Source organism: Silurus aristotelis (genome assembly GCF_946808225.1).
Source record: "Silurus aristotelis genome assembly, chromosome: 21".
Lineage (NCBI taxonomy): Eukaryota > Metazoa > Chordata > Actinopteri > Siluriformes > Siluridae > Silurus > Silurus aristotelis.
This window is the reverse complement of record NC_139594.1, coordinates 15,743,999-15,764,899: the sequence shown is the minus strand read 5'-3', so window position 1 is coordinate 15,764,899 and position 20,901 is coordinate 15,743,999. Positions and strand designations below refer to the sequence as shown.

Genomic DNA, 20,901 nt, shown 5'->3' with positions numbered 1-20,901 from the left:
GCCAGGAGATCTCCCTGTTCTTCGACATACCGCGCAGCTCCTTTGTTGACTTCTGTATGGAGCTGTGATGCACCAGCTGGATGCTGGGAAGATTAAGGAGCAAAGCATATCTAAGCCATTGGGACAATATATATGAAACATACTGTATATTAAAACCAGAAGGAAAAAGAAAATGCTGAATCATTTGTTATACCTTACAACCTACAAAGCAAGCTTCTTACACTTTGAGGAATGAGTATGTTTCCAAGGTCAGCAGACATTATTACTTCTCTATTATCTCTTTTAATCCAAGCTACGTAATATGGTGTTTAATAGCAGTTCACTAGATTTGAACCTGACTCTAAGCAGCCAGATGACAGCATGGTGTCTTCATGAATGATGAATGGCAATGTCATGAAGGAGGACAGAGGAGCATAAAATGTAAGGAGACGAAAACAATCGAACGAAAACGAACACCTGGCTGAAAGACAACAGGGATCGAAAAAGAGAGCGAGAGAGAAGGAGAGGAAAAAAAAAACCAAGAGCAAAGAAAAATACAGGAGAAGAAACACTTACTCTGGTGTTTGCATGTTTCTTTTTCGCCTAGAAACAAAACAAAATGTCTGAATTAAATACTAATATTAATATCTTAAAGACAACTACACAAAGCGAATGGGGAGCAGGTTCGCATGGAGGTCTCTTCAGGCCGCAGTACCTCTGGTGATTAGGGGATGCTGGAAGCCACTCAGAACACTGACCCGCCCATGTGATATGAAATGACAGATGATGTATCCACCAAGATAATGATATGTATAGATGGGATGATTGTTCTTGTATAAATAACTCAACCAAAATGAACAGACCATAAAACTGGTTGTCGGATGAAAATGATTGCTGAGATTAAGAATGAGAAGAAAGCTGCTTTCTGTTGTCCTAATATGCCCAAATCAATTGTAGACTAAATTTAAACACATTTTCCCTAGTTTTATATACGCCCTGTCAATGCACTGCACCAGCAGTAATTGCGATTATCAGAACCACTGTAGAGCGACTTTTGTAAACCTGAACGTTTGTGTGAGTGTGTGTGAATGACCTGACGCTGAAAGGTTAGCACAGTGCACTTACACTCCTTCTCTGCGACAACACATCGAATAGCCCAGGATGACAAAAAGGACCAGAGCAACAGCAGAGGGCACAGCCAGTGTGATCAGAAAGTCAGCGAAATAGTCTCGACTTCTCAGTGACTCCGAGGGCGGATTGTATTCCCCAATATCTGGCAGCACTCCCGTGCCCGGCTCTGGTCGGCTGTTGTGCACAGGGATGATTTTTGTTATATCCACCTAAAGGCACACAGGATGAGCAAAAGACTGGATTATCAAAAGTTGTAGCTTCTAGTATTATTGCATATTACAGTTTTGAGAATTAAGAACTAAATACATTTTCTTTAAGCTATTCCAATCAAATATCATGTCTGATCCCAGATATATATATATATATATATATATATATATATATATATATATATATATATATATATATATATATATATATGATGTCATTCTAATGTTCTTTGTATTCAGCATTTTCATTAATACTTTAAAAGTATGCGTCAAACAGTCTTTTTTTTACTACAATAAAAAACCAAGAAAATCCAGATAATAATAGTGTAAACGGAGTCTATTATCTTATAAACGTCTAAATTTTGACAAGAGAAGATGAAGGTGCTAAAAGACCGGAGGCTCACCAACGAGATTTTGCACCAGTCGATGTGGAATTGAGCGCGGAATTTCTTGTCGCAACTGATGACTGGCTCCATCTCCTGACTGCAGCGCAGCTGGTTCTGAGGACTCTCCACCTCACGCAAGCATGACGAGAACGGCACGTCCGCTCCCACCATCACGTACACACTGCACATATATAAAGTGAAAATATTTTCTTATCTCTGAGTCATATCTCTATGATTGTAGGCAGTTTATTTCCCTAGGTGGCTATCGGTCTAAAGTTGTTTCAGTTAAGTTTGGTGTCCCACAAAGATCGATTTTGGGTCCACTGTTTTTTTAGTATGTACCTGTATGTATGTTTAGTATGTATCTTTTCCCTTGGTGAGCTTTTGAGATCTCTTGGTCTTAAATTTCACTTTTATGCAGATGACACCCAGATACACATTCAAACAAAACCTGGCAATAATGTGGCCATTGGCTTTCTTGAACACTGCATTTCTAAAATGAAAACGGATGTCTAAGAATTTTCTGTCTAAATAGTGATAAAACAGAGCTAATGCTTATCGGTTCACACCATTAGGACAATTTTTAAAGAGAAGAACCCCATACTTTCCTGTATGATTTTGGTATTTAAATTGCCTCTTTGCACAATAATTTGTCACGATGCCCGCTATGATGAATTGTCCCTTCGTGCCATTAGCATATGTGTGTGTGAGTGTATGTGTGTCCAGAACTTCTGACTCAGCACATCTGGTAGATACAAAAATGCAAGAATGGCACAGAGAACTTGAAAAAGACGAGGGAGGAAGACACGGAAAACAGCTTGTTACCCAGTATGACAATATGACATCCAGACAGTGTTTCATTTGTGTGTGTGTGTGTGTGTGTGTGTGTGTGTGTGTGTGTGTGTGTGTGTGTGTGTGTGTGTGTGTGAGAGCCCATACAATGGTGTCAATTGCTTTATTATATACAGTATGCATAATTTCAGTTCATTTAATAAACAATTACAATTTAGTTCTTTATTGTCTCTTACTGAATATGCAATCATTATTATGCTTATGAATAATGATTGTTGTTGAACATGTAGCAAAAAGATGTATATGTCTGTATATTGTCAGTGATTTCTATGACGTTGTACTATTTCTTCCTTCCCTCCTATAATTTCCAATCTGCTTATGCGGCTTTAATAACGGACATAAAGGAATCTCACCCCTCTTTCAGGTTGTTAATAGGCAGGGGCACACGTCCACCGCGGTCCAGCGCTGAAGTGATATTAATGGCATTGAGCCTCTCAGGCTGCCACACGTTCTTTACAGCACCCAGAAAGTCTCCCAGGACCTCGCTGGCTAACATCTCCTCTACGTTCATGTTTTTAATGTAAAACTCAGCCTGAAAGGGCAAGGGAAATTCTGGCAGAAAGAAGGAGAGAGCAGATGATTTGAAGTTGTAATGGTTTTAGGGTCAGCTGGTGGAGCAGTGGTGATCTACGAGTACATTAGTGTAGACAGTGGGCAGATGGCTGATGACATCAAAGTCATGTGGCAGCTGGTCATAAACAGCTGCTCGGTCTCGGGCCACTATAAACTATAAAACAAAGCTTTAAATCATGTTGATCCTGAGGGAAATCAATTGTAAGACATCTCAGGCTTTTCTACTCTTCGCAGAAAAGTTATAGATTTGGGCAATTGATAAGATACAGGAATTGAAATGGGAGAAAAAGATCAAGATCAAGAATTAAAATGAATCTATTGATCCACAGTAAAGAAACTGTACAGTAATACATTATAGAAAATAATTTGTATCATATTAAATATGCAATATAGAAACAAAGGTTTGTGGCCACCTGACCATAAGATTCATCTGTGCTTTCTGAACATCTTATTCCCCATTTGCTGTTAAAATAACCTCCACTCTGGGAGGTTGGGAAGATGTTCCACTAAATTTTGTAGTGTGCTTGTGGAGATTTGTGCTCATTCATTCACAAGGGTGTTAGTAAGGTGTTAATTATGTAAATGAGGTGAGAAGACCTTGGGTGCTGTCAGCCTTCCAATTCATCCCTTTATATAAGGTTACTTACGATCTTTCACTCAAACCCGTGATAGCCATAATGTACGCTCATGATGGAGCTTACTTTGTGCACAGAAGCATTGTCATGCTGGAACAGGTTTGGGTCCTCTAATTTAAGTGAAAGGAAAATATTATGCTACCGCTTTTGAAGACATCCAATACAATTGTGTGCCTTCAACTTTGTGTTAATAGTTTGGGGAAAAAGCACATATGGCTGGAAAAACCAGGTGTCACAAAACTTAATATATACAGTATATAAAATCATTTTTTAGCATCCCACCTTCTGTACCCATGATGTTAATGACCAAATTGTGCCTTGCCGTTTCGAAAGTGCGTCGATTATAAGCAGTGATCTGTAACATAATTGAGCCAAGTCAACTTAAATACAAAAAAAGGATTCCATAGATGCAAAAAAAAAGAATGAATCGTTGTCGTATATTTTACTGATCTAATTATATCATGACTAAGAGGAAACACAATGACCTGGATATTTATAATTAAATATTATTTCTAAGAATCCAGCTATAAAAGGTCTACTGTGCCCCTGTTTTCACCTCGATGATGGTTGGTTTGCCTGCATGCTCCGCAGTGGGTGAGCCGTAAAGGACTCCGTCACTGTGTGGCGTTCGCTGGATGTAGCGCAGCCACCCGGGCCTGTCTGGGTAACCCTTCAGATTGGTATTAAAGATGATTGGGTCATTACTGATATCCCCTGTGAATCAGTTTTTTGAAAAAAAGAGAAATAATTAAGCTGCGATCATTAGTCCAAAGGTTTATTAATATCAAAATAATAGTTTATTAACTACTAAGGTTAACATAGTAAATTTGAATAATATTCTTTTTAGGTCAATAAGACAAACTAAATCCAAATTAAAAAGCAAGTGGAAGAAAAAAGAATCTATAAATGATGCTCCACCTAGTTTTGGATATGGTGGAAATTCCCCTTTAAAGTATTCCCTTTCCAGGACATGAACGAACAGAACTCCAGCTGAAGGGTAGACGTTCCGGTCCGCATGTGAGCGAGAGATGATGGTGACCACTGAAGCAGAGTGAAAGAAGGAAGACAAAATATTCAGATCAAATAACAGATATGTTTCATATGTGGGTGCTGCCTTGCCTTAAACAAGCTCCAATGTACATTACAAAGTGGGCTACTGTACTTGACCTCAACATTATTATGCAATTCACATATGGAATGAACTGCAATGGCTTTTTTCAGACACATAACATTAGTTATTGTGTATTACATGTTTTAAAAGATGCTAATATATATTTTTATATAATAATTATATATTAGTGTATATAATAAAAAAAAGCTTTAAAAAGCTTTTAATGCTGCTTTGCACTTCCTTAAAGTGTCAAAAGTGCATGATATGCATTTTCTATTTTCACGTCCTGTTATTTCATGAGCATTAAAATAATTAGATTTAGTATCTGCAAAAATTTTAGAAGCTCAAAAGGTTTCAATAGTAAAAAAAAATCAGTGCAGATGTTTCAGCGTATATATTCCATTCATAATCAGGTGCAAGAGAAGCCAAAGGTGTTCATCCTATAGAGTTAAATCAGTGCAAGGTTAATATTAATAAAAAGCAACACACAAACTGATACTCACACTGTATCCTGTCAACATTCTATAGAAATAACTTACACCCACATCTCAGGATGGCAATCAGTGCTGTTGTAAATGGTCACATGCACAAAACAGTTTCACTTCATATACACACACACACACACACACACACACACACACACACACACACACACACACACACACACACACACACATATATGTGTGTGTGTGTGTGTGTGTGTGTGTGTGTGTGTGTGTGTGTGTGTGTGTGTGTGTGTGTGTGTGTGTGTGTGTGTGTGTGTATTTATAAATGAGAACATTGCGGGAAAATAGGCAAAATCTTGTCTTTTTTTTTTTAGATGAAACTACAGACACTCAGTAATCTGCAAAAAAAGTCAGGTATTATATTGCTTGTGCATGGATGTTTATGTAATGAACTACAACTTTGTGTTACCCATTGTTACCTGATAAAGGGCTATTAATTACATGATTACATAACACACACACACACACACACACACACACACACACACACACACACACACACACACACATATATATATATATATATATATATATATATATATATATATATATATATATATATATATATATATATATATATATATATAGAAAACCTTGAGAGGAACCAGACTCTAAAGGGAAGTCATCTCTTCTGGGTTGAAAGTCAATAGGAACATTGTAGGATAAACTCTGCCACTAGAGGGTGCTAAAAACACGTTTCTTCTACAGCTTGATTTTATCACTCACACTGACTTCACTGAGTCAAGTTACATTAAATAAAATTAAGACTGGCCAGTAAATGTGACCTTTTATTCATGTGGGTTTGTGCTTCTCCTGAAAGTTTTTAGCAGCTTAAGATTTTTTTTTTCATTTCATTGCTTTTGTACATTTAATTTTTTGCTAGATCATTCGAAGTCAAGTTACAGATCAATACCCACACTGTTTAATTTTTGAGTAGATAACTTTATATTGGCTATTATTGAAGTTTTTTAGGACTGGGCCTTACTATTGTACTTATATTTGTCCAACAGCTGCATTGTTTGTTAGTTTGTTTGTTTTAACCATGTAATCAAATGTCCATCCTATAAACATAGAGCTATCTATAAGCGCTTCCACTACAGCAGTACCACAATCTGATGATCAGATAATTGTGCAAGCGCAAAGGGCCATATGAAGGTGATGAACACCTGCCAATACTAATGGATCAGCCATTTCTGGTTAATGCCAAACCCTCTGCCTCAGGCTAATGTGGGAAAGAAGCACAATCACACAATCACAAACAAACACACACACACACACACACACACACACACACACACACACACACACACACACACACACATATATATATATTAAAGACTGTAAAAAAAATGCAGCAGAAATGGCTAACTCTAGTTTATGATTTCTCGGCTCAACCTTGATCATCCATTACATGCCTGAGGAGCAGATACACACTGTATTATACACTGACTTAGTGAAGTGCCGAGTCAGCTTTGCCCAGCTTCTCTTCTTCTTTTCCGGTCAGGAGGAACTCATGCACTTTTTTTTTTTAAAAGAGCAGATGCCTTATGGGAATATGTTAAGCATGCCCTATCTGTTCAAAAATCTCTTATCAGGAAGTGAAAGTAGGCAACGAAGCTGCGTCGGTCTGCCATTGTTACGCTGTTGCTAGGAGTCGTGAATGAATCTGACATCCAGGAGGTGAACTGAAATACTGGAAATACTCAGGTACAACAGATTTTCATTGGCAATTGAAATTGACATTTAAGAGAGAATTTTTTTATGTTCAAATCTAAAATGTATAAATCTGAAGAAATCACTAGTATACAAAAATCAGATATTGGATATTTAAAGTAATAAATAACACCTGGGGTCAGACTATGTGAATAAAAAGCGTTTGTTTATTTTAAAGCACTGACTTAGAACATAGTGTTCAGTTAGTTACAGGTTTATTTGTGAAAAAGGAAAACTGAAAGCAGAACGTTACTATCCACACTGGGTTATAAGTGGGTTTGCCAGGTCTGGTCTACAACTGATCTGTTTGACGGTGTATTATGATTCGTTTGTGTGTGAAAGAGTTGGCAGTCTTGCACAGATTATTGGTGCTTATTTATTTAGTATGGAATGAAACTTAACAGGATATGCTGTATTGAAAATAATTAATGATGTGCTGTGATGCAGCTTGAAAGTTTAACTGTTAATATTTAATTTAAGTTAATTATTTAAAAAAGAAAAGCACATTATGAAGTGTATAGTGTGTTCTTCCAATTACTTTTAATGTAAGAAAGCATATATTATCTTACAAAAATTTTTTATATACAGTATCTTCTCAAGGGACAATACTATAAAAATGAAACTTGAATATGATTTAGTCAATGTGTCGCTTATATAGCAGTACAGATTTACGGTCCTCTAAAAAAAACTCAACATACAACCATTATTGTCTAAATAACTTGCAACAAAAGTGAGTACACCCTCAGTGATAACAGCTGTACGTCATGTAACCATGCACAGCCACACGTTCTATTTATCATGTTCATGTTTTTGTCTGTTTGACAGGACCATACAAATATGTGCATCTTGTTTTAAAGAAGTTAACACTTAGTGCTTTGAGTCCAATTCTCTCATACTGACCACTGGATCTTCAACATGGCACCTCATGGCAAAGCCTCTCTGAGGATTTGTTGCTCTCCACAACGATGCTATCGCTATGAGAAGATCATTTACACCCTAAAACCGAGTTACAGTACAGTGTTCAGGGTCATATAGAGGTTTTCCAAGACGGGTTCCACTCGGAACAAGTTTGCAAGGGTCCATCAAAGAAGTTGAGTCCTCGTGCTGTGCGTCAGGTGCAGAAGCTGACTTAAAAAAACAGACGCATGAGTGCTGCAGCATTGCTTTAGAGGTTAGAGAAGTAGAAGGTCCACTTGTCACTGCTCAGACCGTACGCCACACACTGCAACAAGTCAGTTTGCATGGTCGTCGTCCCAAAAGGAAGCCTCTTCTGAAGCTGGCTCACAAGAAAGCCCACAAACAGTTTACTGAAGAACAACCTGTCCAAGAGCATAAATTACTGAAATTCCTGTGTCCTGTGGTCTGATGAGACTAAGCACAAAAAAAATTGTGACTTGCCTACAGTTAAGCATGGTGGTGGTAACATCACGGTCTGGGGTTGCATGAGAGCTGCAGGTACTGGTGAGCTGCGGTTCATTGAAAGAAACATGGATTCCAACATATACTGTGACATTCTGAACCAGAACATGATGCCCTCCCTTCAGAAACTGGGCCGAACAACAGTTTTTCAACATGACAGACCTGAACCCTATTGCGGACCTCAAGTCAAGTCATCAATGTAAACTGTGGTGCATCCTCAAGCGGAAGGTGAAAAAGGAGTGTCTTACATCCAGCAGCTCTGTGATGTCATTATGGAGGAGTGAAAGAGGATCCCAGCAACAGCCAGGTTGAATTCTATGCCCAGGAGGATTAAGGCAGTGCTGGATGACAATGGTGCTCACACAAAATATTGACACTTTGGACACACCTTTGATGGGTGTACTCACTTTTGTTGCCAGTTATTTAGACAATAATTGCTGTATATTGAGCTATTTTTAGAAAACAGTAAATATGTCAAGTTTCATTTCTATAGTATTGTTACTTGAGAACATATAATAAAATGGTTGCTGAAATGTGAGGGGTGTACTCACTTTTGTGAGATACTGTATTTTATGCACTGGAGACTTCTTCCAAAATTTTGAATAAAAACATCTCATTACAGAAAACTTCTATATTACAAATAGGACGTTTTTAATTGTTTTTAACACTCAATCCAACATACAAGACCCTGTGCAATTAATAACTCTAGAAATAATGACATATTAATGAGGGTATTAATATAAACCTGTTATTTAAAACAGAAGTATAACCCAAACCACTGGGCCGTGGATCATTGATACCGGCTGCACAGAAAGAATAAAAACTTTTAAATTGTTATTTTTTTATTTTCATTTTTTGTACTTTTATGGTCTGCAGGTTGTATTTTTTTAAATGATTACTTCCATTTATGCCAATTTCCAGCACTTGCACTTTTATTATACAGTATATGCAATAACTAAATGAATAATTAAATGATATAATATGTATACTTGTAATATGATATGCACGTTATTGTATTTAATTATTCACGTGACCCCAAAAGTCAGGGGGAAAACTATTGTTATAAAACTGGTCCGTAGTGCAATAAAGGTTGGGGGCCACTGATTTAAAATGCAGCTGTCAGAACTGCTGGCATTCAGTTTACACAATTTACTCAACCACAGCGTGACATTTTTCGATTTGACAAATCATCAGTACTGTGGTATATAATTTTCTTGTTATTAATTATTCACATTTACCTTACAGGCCATGAATCAAGATTATTCCCATTAAATACCAAAAACATTGAAATAACAAAACAGCAGATGTTTTTAAGCGTATTCTCTCATACAGTACACATTCTGACACCAATCTCAAATTCTACTCGTTTTTTTAACCTACAATAACAAATTTTGACATTCGGATAAAAATGGTGGTATGAAGTACATTCAGCTACCAAAAAAAATAAAAAATTTTTTTAACAAATATATTTCTGTACGAGCATTAAACCATTTTGGGACATTAACTGTAAAAACTATATAGTAACATTTATTACGATATAATGTGTAATAATAGTTATAATGTTGGGTGTGTTTAGACCATGCAACTATAAATGCAAATTTTGGCACTAGTGGAAAATGTTTTGCATGCAGACCTGGCAACCCTGGTTAGAAGGCTAAAGCAGCGGTGCATATCACACAGCTGGGGTTATAGAGCACAAACCACACACACACACACACACACACACACACACACTCACCGCCTGTACGAGACACAGCCTTCTGTGTAGAGTCGACTAAAGCCTGGATTTGTTTATGGCCTTCACAAGCTACTGTATAGCAGAATGCACAGTTAAAACGAGAGAACACACACACACATGCATGCATGCAGCATCATGCACCAACAAGAAGGTGAACAAATGCATCAAATACAATCAGCCTGTTTTATTCTCATCCTTTAAATAAAGCCTATCTGGCATCCTGCACATTCTCAGCCCCCTCGCAGAGCTGTGATTCGGCCAGCTAGCTCCCGTTAGCTCTCCAGCCTTCACCGTTATAAAACAGAAATCAATCTCAGCTGTTGTTGTTGTTGTTGTTGTTTTGTTTTTTTGTCTTTACACCGGAGCCCATTTCAGTCCCTACATACCTACTAATATCCACACGAAGGCGCTCAGAGAGTCCATGGCGGAGTGGTTTCCCCGGCTGTTTTCGGCTTACAGCTGCGAGTTTTTCGAGGATGTTAGCAGGGACCGAGCAGCCATCAGCATTTTCCTCCCGTTAGCTGAAAGTCCTCCCTCCTTTCTTCCCTCCCACCGCACCAAACCCTGGCGCATTGTGGGAGCACGCAAACATCTGGCGCAGCTGCTGGAAAAGACACGCCGCTGCTTTCAGACCGCAAACCGGCCGAGAGGGAAACGCCTAGGAGCCCCCCAACTATCATTTATACATCACTTATACATTACTTATACATTACTTACACACCATTCATCCTTTACTAATATACCCTTTATACAGCACTTATACAATATATTTCATTAATACACTACGTGTACACCACTGATACATCACTCACACTCCACATATACATCACTTATTCATTACTTACACACCTTTTATAAATCACCTATACCCTATACTTCACTTATAGTTTATACACCACTTATACATGATACATCACTCACACTCCACATCTACATCACTTATTCATTACTTACACACCTTTTATAAATCACCTATACCCTATACTTCACTTATAGTTTATACACCACTTATACATGATACATCACTCACACTCCACATCTACATCACTTATTCATTACTTACACACCTTTTATACATCACCTATACCCTATACTTCACTTATAGTTTATACACCACTTATACATGATACATCACTCACACTCCACATCTACATCACTTATTCATTACTTACACACCTTTTATAAATCACCTATACCCTATACTTCACTTATAGTTTATACACCACTTATACATGATACATCACTCACACTCCACATCTACATCACTTATTCATTACTTACACACCTTTTATACATCACTTATACCCTATACTTCACTTATAGTTTATACACCACTTATACATGATACATCACTCACACTCCACATCTACATCACTTATTCATTACTTACACACCTTTTATAAATCACCTATACCCTATACTTCACTTATAGTTTATACACCACTTATACATGATACATCACTCACACTCCACATCTACATCACTTATTCATTACTTACACACCTTTTATAAATCACCTATACCCTATACTTCACTTATAGTTTATACACCACTTATACATGATACATCACTCACACTCCACATATACATCACTTATTCATTACTTACACACCTTTTATACATCACTTATACCCTATACTTCACTTATAGTTTATACACCACTTATACATGATACATCACTCACACTCCACATCTACATCACTTATTCATTACTTACACACCTTTTATAAATCACCTATACCCTATACTTCACTTATAGTTTATACACCACTTATACATGATACATCACTCACACTCCACATCTACATCACTTATTCATTACTTACACACCTTTTATACATCACCTATACCCTATACTTCACTTATAGTTTATACACCACTTATACATTATACGTCACTCACACTCCACATATACATCACTTATTCATTACTTACACACCTTTTATACATCACCTATACCCTATACTTCACTTATAGTTTATACACCACTTATACATTATACATCACTCACACTCCACATATACATCACTTATTCATTACTTACACACCTTTTATACATCACCTATACCCTATACTTCACTTATAGTTTATACACCACTTATACATGATACATCACTCACACTCCACATATACATCACTTATTCATTACTTACACACCTTTTATACATCACTTATACCCTATACTTCACTTATAGTTTATACACCACTTATACATGATACATCACTCACACTCCACATCTACATCACTTATTCATTACTTACACACCTTTTATACATCACCTATACCCTATACTTCACTTATAGTTTATACACCACTTATACATTATACGTCACTCACACTCCACATATACATCACTTATACATTATACATCACATATACATTATACATCACTTATACACCACTTGTACATTATACATAACTTATACTTCACATATACACCACTTATACATTATACATCTCTTATACATTATTTATCATTCATATACCACTTATACATCTTACATCATATATACGTTATACATCACTTATATATTATTTATCATTCTTATATCACATATACACCTCTAATACATTATACATCTCTTATACATTATTTATCATTCATATACCACTTATACATCTTACATCATATATATGTTATACATCACTTATATATTATTTATCATTCTTATATCACATACATTATACATCTCTTATACATCATTTATCATTCATATTCCACATATACACCTCTAATACATTATACATCTCTTTACATTATTTATCATTCATATATCACACATTATACATATCTTATACATTATATATCATTCATATATCACACATTATACATCTCTTATACATTATATATCATTCATATATCACACATTATACATCTCTTATACATTATTTATTATTCATATATCACACATTATACATCTCTTATACATTATATATCATTCATATATCACTTATACATTATGTATCCCTTATAGATTATTTATCATTTATTCACCACTTATACATTATACATCACTTATACATCCCTTCTACTCCACATGTAAACTAATTTTCCATTATAGATTATTTAAACATTTTACAAAACACATCCTTTATACACTTATACATTACACTTCATTTATACCTAATGTCATGTCAAGTTTATTTCTATAGGGCATTTCACAACTGACATTGTCTTAAAGCAGCTATACAGAATTTACAGGAACCCAGCCTCATTTGGGTGATATCAAGATTATGATTATAAATCTTTAAAACAACACAAAACACCAGAGAGTAAAAACTAACATGAGCACCAGAATATAAGATTATGAGTCAGGAAGGCTGAATGTGAGAATGTTCTACCACATTTACTTTGCTATTCTAGGAACTACTAGAAGTCCAGAGTTTTGAGATCTCAAGGAGCATGACTGATTGTAGCGTGTTGGAAGACTGGATAGATACATGGAAGCCAAACCATTTAGTATTTTATAAGTAAGTAGGAATAGTTTGCCAGTGTAGGGACGATAAGATTGGGGTTATATGGTCATATTTTCTTGACCATGTGAGAACTCTGGCTGCTGCACTCTGGACTAACTGAAGCTTGTTTATTAATGAAGCAGGACATCCACCTTGTAATACAATACTTTACTTATACTTCACTTATACACCACTTATACATTATGCTTCAGTTATACCTTATACAAATATAAGGTCAATTATACTCCATATCTACATAACTTTCACTTTCTTACACTTACCTGTATATACTATCACTTATGTCTTATATATCATTTATAACACAAATTATCCTTCAATTATAGAGTTTGTATAAACCACTTATCCTTCACTTATATGCCATTTATTCACTTATATTCCACTCATACGTCAATTACACCTTGTGCATCACTTTCGCATTACATATACATCCATTATACCTTATATATACACCACCTATACGTCACATATTAAACCGATCATATCTTCTTCTTTCTGCTGCTCCTGTTAAGGGATGCCATAGTGGATCACCTGTCACCAACTACCTCCATGTCTTCCCTCATCACATCCAAAAACCTCCTCCATGGTCTTTCTCTTTTCCTCCTTCCTGGTGGTTCGATCCTAAGCATTCTCCTACCGATACACTCCAGGTTCCTCCTCTGCACATGTCAAAACCATCTCAATCGTGCCTCTCTCACTTTGTCTCCAAAACGTCCTACATTCGTGGTTTGTCTAATAAACTAATTTTTAATGGCGCATGTTTTACGCTGGATGCCCTTCCTAATGCAACCCTCCTCAGTTATCCGGGCTTAGGGCCGGCACTAAGAGTGCACTGGCTTGTGCAAGCCTAATGGCTGGGTTATTAACCCGGTCATATAAATGACAATAAACGTGTTATTGTAATGAAATGTATAATATTCCTACACTTTAGTTGTAATTCAGTACATTATGCAACTCAGTCATAGTACTGTATAATCAAAATACTACTACTACATAAAGAACTAAGAATAATAATAGCAACAATAATCATAATAACATTAATTAAAGAAAGATGCAGAAAAAGAAGAATTCATTTGAAAGTCACAGTAAGTGGAAGGTCTGCTCAATTCTGCGATAAATCTTAGGTCCATATCCCATCATAGACTTTTAAATCTAATGCGGACAATAAGAATAGGTCTTTCAGAATATATTCAACCCCCTGCATTGAGACTGGGCAGACAGATGGTCAGGCAAATTTCTCTTTGCACAAATTCCTGCACAGCTAGAAAATACATACATCTATGTGATCCAAGCCTGCATTAAACTTACAGACATTACATCTGTTTGTAATTATTAGGTCTTACAGCTACATTGCATTTTTGTTTAAATGTCTTCGTTAGGGTCCGATTTATTGTTAGCACCATTTTCTGATGATTGATAAACTCCCTAATCAGATATGGTATTTTATCCAACCATAAGTCTGTTAATTTGGGCTTTTTTTGTTTCATTACACACAATTAAGTCAAGCTATTTCGAATTTTAAATGAGCTCTTTCCTTGTCTGACTCATTTACTGAGTCATAAGCCCCCTAAACTCCCATAGGACCTGAGTCAAATTTTACATTTCATGACGTTATACAGTAAATACAACCTTTTTCCCCTATCAATTTTATAGTAGTTAATAAATACTGCTAATATATTTTTAGAACATATAAGTCAGTGTGAAGCCTAATTTTGGCACTTATTTTATGGGAAAAAAAATAAGAGCATGGATAAAATGGATAAAACTTTGAAATAAGTCTGTAACATAACAAAATGTGGAAAAAGTAAAGCGCTGTGAATACTTCCAAGATGCACTGTATGAATTTTTGAAACATAAAATTGCATACTATACAGAAAAAAAGAGGACAACTGACATATAGAGACAGACACAAAAATTATTTTTAGGTTGCTAGGCAACATCCTTCTGTGTCAGTGGGAGTAGGACAGAAATATGTAATACTGTACGTTTATGTTCCATGTATCAGAGCCATGTCCATTAGATATCATTTTATTTGCAAACACATATATGCATTTGAACAGCGCAGTTCTGATCAACAGATCTCCAGCCCTTTCAGGCAAACCTGTTGGAACTCAAATTGCTGTAATCAGAACAGCTTAAGTTGTTCTTGGTAGAGCCTCATAAGGGAATTCACACAGTGTTTTCCTTGTTTTCCTATTTTCTTCAGATGTCTACTAAAAACATTCTGTTACAGCTCCTATTTATTATTCACTCCAATTCTGTCACATGGTAGTCAGCCTCACAGGCTTCAGGCAGCTTTTCAGTTCCAGCAGTTCACTGTATTCAGATATTTCACCTATAGACCTTACAGGATTAAATGGTCTGACCATACTAGACAAAGTACCTTTCAGATTGAAAGAGTGCCTGATAAAATATGTACATCCTCTTCTATTAGCTGTAACAAATACATTAATATCACAAAGTGTGAGGGGTGTAATAGTATTTATAGTGTGTTTGCAGTAATAAAAGCTGCAGTCGGTATTATGCCATTTTTCCTCTTCTTGGTCAGGGTGGTGGATCTGGAGTCTATTCCAGAAACACTGAGTGCGAGGTGGAAATGCACCCTGAGTCTAAAACATTACAGGGCACAACATACATGCTGCAAATCTAGGGGCAATGTATTGTAGCTAGTCTACTTATGGGTATATAATATTGTTTGGAGATTGGAAGAAAAATGGAGAACTTAGAAGAAAACCCATGTGGAAAGGCAACAATTTGTAACCTGATCTTTGGATCAAACCAGTTACCTTGAAGCTGTGAGCTGGTAATTCTGTACTAGCTTGCCTTATTATTAAATGGCCAAGCACTGAAGGTTCTTCTTGATCATCTTCTTCTTCTTCTTCTTCTACTTGTAAGACTATTTATGGTAGCCAATTTATGGTAGAACCATCTCGTGAAAATTGTGAAACTTCGGGAGCGGCTAAGGAACAATTTAACCAATTATGGGCCAGGTTATGCCATGCTCTGGTGCCACCATCAGGTCCATTTTGGGGTTCATTTGGATTTGTGCTTATGGTTGAACATTTTGAACATTAAAATCTGAATTCCCAAGGAGAAAATTAGTTCTTGTAAAACCTCCTAAACATATTTTTAATTAAAAACAAAAACAAAACAAATGCATACATCATCTTCAGACTAACTTGAATACACCAAAAATTATTTTTTATAGCAATTAGTCAACAAATCTGACAAACAAAGCAGTGAAACAGGATGTGATGTTCTACAGCAATGACAAAAAACTTGTCTTCAAAACATGTCCTGAAGCCACATCAGAGCTAGAAATCATGTTTTTGCATGTTAGTATGAGCACAAATAATAGATTGCTAAAATAAGATATTATAAACAGCACCTTTAATGCCTCAAAGTCCCAAATATACAAAATGCCCATCACCTTTAATACCCTGAAGTCCCTCAAATACCAAAATGCCCATCATCTTTAATACCCAAACATCCCAAACACGCTTCAGTCTCCCAGCTCAGTGTTTTTCTGATATCATAATAATATTATTGCGCCATATATGTTTAAAAACGGTTGTGTTGTTTTGCTTGCCACACTGCGGTTTGGCGGACCCCCACTTCCCTTCACCGCAAGCCGATTATTGGAACGAACCATTCTCTTGGTAAATAAGGTGGTGCACCTGTCACATGGACACTCCCTACGTCAACAAAACGAAAGCCACACTACAGATCGTGGTTATATCGTATAGAAAATCCTAAAGATTCTTTATTTCATGCTAAAATGTGATGTTCAAGCTGTTGTAGTGATAACAAACGCTGGTTTTATTTTTTGTCCTCCCCCTTTAATGATGAGCGAGAATGTCCGCAAGAGCACGTATTCTGCAATGGCGTTGCTTAGTGGTGTGTGTGTGTGTGTGTGTGTGCGTGCGCGCGCCCGGGTCTGGTGTCAAGGCGTTTAACGGTATGCTGAAGGTGTATTGTAAGGGAATTCAGCCCTAAAAAGGTTTACTGTGTAGGAATATCTAGCCAAGCATCGATTAGTTTCTTGGAGGAGGAGCTCCGTCTGATCTCCATCTGATCTTCATCTGATCTCCATCTGATAGAGCATCAGTTTTGATCTAGAGGATGTAAGTCAGCCTTTTGTTGTGAACATTGTAGCAGCAACAGCACAGGAGTTGAGTATTAGTTAGTTCTGCTTTCTTTTCGATTCGATTTCCTGTTCTTTCTACCCCAAAAAACGTGTGTGTGTGTGTGTGTGTGTGTGTGTGTGTGTGTGTTCATGCACGCCTTATTTGTGTGCATGCAAAACGTGTTTGTTGATGGAAAGGGTGGATGTTGGAGGCAGATGTCAGCGTCTCACTGGAGTGAGTCTACAGGACCCCAGTCCCTGTCTCTGTACAAGTGTCGCAGTTTGGTGTATACACCCGTCTTTTTGGACTTTCAGAACGTGTGAAAGGGTAGATTTTTGTACAAGAAGACATTTCAAACCACTGTGATTTCCTGTTCACCCCTCCTTCCTGTTCTTCATGATGAACATTTCTGCCTGGGTGAGATGTTTTGCTTTGCATCAACAGATCATGGATTTTTGGTTTTCTCATTTAAAACCTATGTAAGATTTTCCAGATCTTGTTTAATCCTAGAGCAATTTCCTGAAACTTTATAAAGCCAAATGATGCCTAAAAGTGATTTTTGTCCCTATCTTGATGTTCACAGGGGCCTAGTTTGTTTCTAATTCACACAGCAGTAATTCAGATAAATATACCTCCCTGTGCGCAGTTCATAGTCCCTCGTGGCAATTCACCCTCTTGATGGATGGTCTGGGGCGGTGGACAGTTGCACAGCTTCTGTTTTTTTGGCAAGACGTGCCTCTGTGTTATGGGTTTGTCCTTGTCGTTATGTTGAACAATTTGCGATCGTGGCGTTTGCTGTTGTAAAGAACCGCAAAGGCCGTTTCGTTTTTGAGCTCTATTTCATTAGTGTGCACTCAGTGAATTATGCTGCACCAAGTTCTTTTGGGGAAAAAAAGTGGTGGCCCTACCCTCACAGAAATGATACAGCAGTGCTGTTTGCAAGGAAACATCCGAATTAGCATGACAGTTTAACTACTTCAGTCTAATGTCCTTTTTTTTCACTCTAGGATACTCTGAGGCTGCACAACAGAATGTAATACTGAATCGCCAAATTGACTGTGAGTGATGCTTCTCCACCTCTGAAAGCCAATATCTCCTCCGTCGTCGAGGCAAAGATGCTGAAGACGGAGGCTTCCTCTGAGAGGACCACCCTGAGGAGTGCCTCTCCACACAGGAATGCCTACAGGGCAGAGTTTCAGGCTCTCAAGAAGGCCTTTGACCAGCCAAGACAGGATGGCGACAACAAGAGCAAAGATCCGGAGCGGATCCGACAACCCCGGGGCCGGCAGTACGGGGCGCATGTCAGCCGAATCAAGGACATGTTTATGCAGATGGGCACAGACAATATCAGTTCTGGAAAGCCTCGAGGTAGAGAAGAAACATCTCCGCAGAAACTTACCAAGCCGACAAATTTCATTAATCGGACGGATGGATCAGTGATTAAACTCCAGCAGGGAGAAAAAACCAGTACCTCAAAGTTCTCAGAGACAAGGAAGCTGTTCGAGCAGAGCTCCAGAGATACATCACAGTCTCCTGTGTACTCCTACGGCAGAGACAAGAGGGGTTCTCATGAGCATTTGGACGATTGGAGAGGAGCACGATCCAACAGGGGCAGCACAGACTCCTTAGACAGTCTTTGCTCACGAACAGAGGCGTCTTCACCAACAGTCAGCCAGCTTAGTGCTGTGTTTGAGAATTTAGACCATCAAGGACCGGGTTCCACTATCCGACGAGGCGGACGCGCTCTTTATTCCCCAGACGGCTCACTAAGACACGGGGACGCCAGCGAAGATGACGCCAGCCTTCGTCAGTCTCCATCACTAGGTGGGTCTAGGACACGTGTTGTTGGGAGTAAGAACACTCTTCCGGTTTCGTCCTCCTCAGAAGATCTTCTCAGTCCCAGTCCTTTATCTGAGCAGGCAAAGGCTGTTGAGGAGAATAAGGCCCAGGAGAGAACTGTGGCAGAACATGGGGATGTAGGAACCAGCAAGAGTATAGATGGATCTAGTGAGCACAAGCAAGATGAAGATGGGGCTGAAGTTTACACAAACACTCCTGAAGTCAGTGCCACAACATTGTGCGACCAACCACAAAAGGATACATCTGACTTAGCAGCAGATATCAAGGATATTGAGGAGCCTAAAGATGATTCCAGCCGGATAGCTGCGTATAACACGGTGGAGCCCAACGAGGAATACTGTGGCAATGAGAGGGTTATTTTCAATGCTGACGGAGATGCCTGCTACGAGGGCTGGGAAGAGAGCTGCACCGATGTGGATGATGATTTGTATGGGGATGAAGATGTTTGCTATGATCCTGGATCAGAGATCACTGAGGTTCCTGGTCTTCCGGAGGAGGAGAAGGAAGATATTCCTCCAAAGCGGAAAATTCGATTCAGCACTGCCGCAATAACGGTACGTTCTTCCACGTGCAATTGTTACTATGGTTTTATTAAACACACATTTAAAGAGAATGAATTACTTAAAGGAGATACGAGCAATTCATATTATCATTGTAATCTATTCATTGAATAGTAGTTACCAACCAATCTGATGGCTTTAGTCCGGCTTTAGAGCTTTTTATGAATCAATTATTGCTCACTAAACCATGTAACTTATTGTATATTCAAATGAGCTTTTATAACATTCGCTTAGTTTTTAGTTTAGTTTAAAATTTTACATTCTGGGGGAAGAAATGTCTGAAGTTTAACCTTTGAAAAACTGCAGTTGGAGCCATGCAAATGACTAGCATGATGTCATCCTGATTTGTTTGTGCTTTTTAAGCGTAACATCTCTGAAACCGAATACTTTATTGTACAGTGAACGTTTTCAAGTATCGCAGTTTTATTCGTGAATTTGATCTGTCAGGAGATGATGATTAGGTTTCTACAACAGCAACTATGACATTAGTGTCGGTAATCCAAATCAGAGGTTCATACAGTATACATGTACTCATTTGAATGAATTAGAAATAACTTTGTACATTCGGTACCATCTGGATGAGGACCGGTTTCCTTTGGAGTCTGGTTCTTCTTAAGGTTTCTTCCT

At 37.6% G+C, this 20,901-nt stretch overlaps 2 protein-coding genes across 14 annotated transcripts in view; one reads left to right on the top strand and one right to left on the bottom strand.

The window, feature by feature from the left end:
• sgce (sarcoglycan, epsilon) overlaps nucleotides 1-10,946 on the bottom strand; it is a 13,324-nt gene extending 2,378 nt beyond the window's left edge. The window contains exons 1-10 of one of the 4 annotated variants that reach the window (XM_083523757.1): nucleotides 10,639-10,890; nucleotides 10,253-10,324; nucleotides 4,684-4,806; nucleotides 4,322-4,479; nucleotides 4,048-4,120; nucleotides 2,911-3,109; nucleotides 1,724-1,886; nucleotides 1,105-1,319; nucleotides 556-582; nucleotides 1-83 (exon numbers count right to left, since the gene is read on the bottom strand). The exon at nucleotides 1-83 is cut by the window's left edge and continues 106 nt beyond it. In XM_083523757.1, the coding sequence (XP_083379883.1) occupies nucleotides 1-83; nucleotides 556-582; nucleotides 1,105-1,319; nucleotides 1,724-1,886; nucleotides 2,911-3,109; nucleotides 4,048-4,120; nucleotides 4,322-4,479; nucleotides 4,684-4,806; nucleotides 10,253-10,324; nucleotides 10,639-10,675 (1,150 nt within the window). In that variant the 5' untranslated portion in view covers nucleotides 10,676-10,890. Of the gene's footprint in view, nucleotides 84-555; nucleotides 583-1,104; nucleotides 1,320-1,723; nucleotides 1,887-2,910; nucleotides 3,110-4,047; nucleotides 4,121-4,321; nucleotides 4,480-4,683; nucleotides 4,807-10,252; nucleotides 10,325-10,638 lie in introns of all 4 variants that reach the window. The other 3 variants (XM_083523759.1, XM_083523758.1, XM_083523760.1) reach the window with 3 other exon arrangements.
• The window catches only part of ppp1r9a (protein phosphatase 1, regulatory subunit 9A), a 71,803-nt gene continuing 57,713 nt past the window's right edge, over nucleotides 6,812-20,901 (top strand). Inside the window, exons 1-3 of one of the 10 annotated variants that reach the window (XR_014530561.1) lie at nucleotides 17,519-17,851; nucleotides 18,052-18,271; nucleotides 18,862-20,268. Coding sequence is in view for 9 of the 10 variants with exons in the window: in XM_083523546.1 (XP_083379672.1) it covers nucleotides 18,970-20,268 (1,299 nt within the window). In the remaining variant the exon portion in view is untranslated. Of the gene's footprint in view, nucleotides 7,090-17,518; nucleotides 17,852-18,051; nucleotides 18,272-18,861; nucleotides 20,269-20,901 lie in introns of those variants that run through there. The other 9 variants (XM_083523538.1, XM_083523542.1, XM_083523540.1 and 6 more) reach the window with 9 other exon arrangements.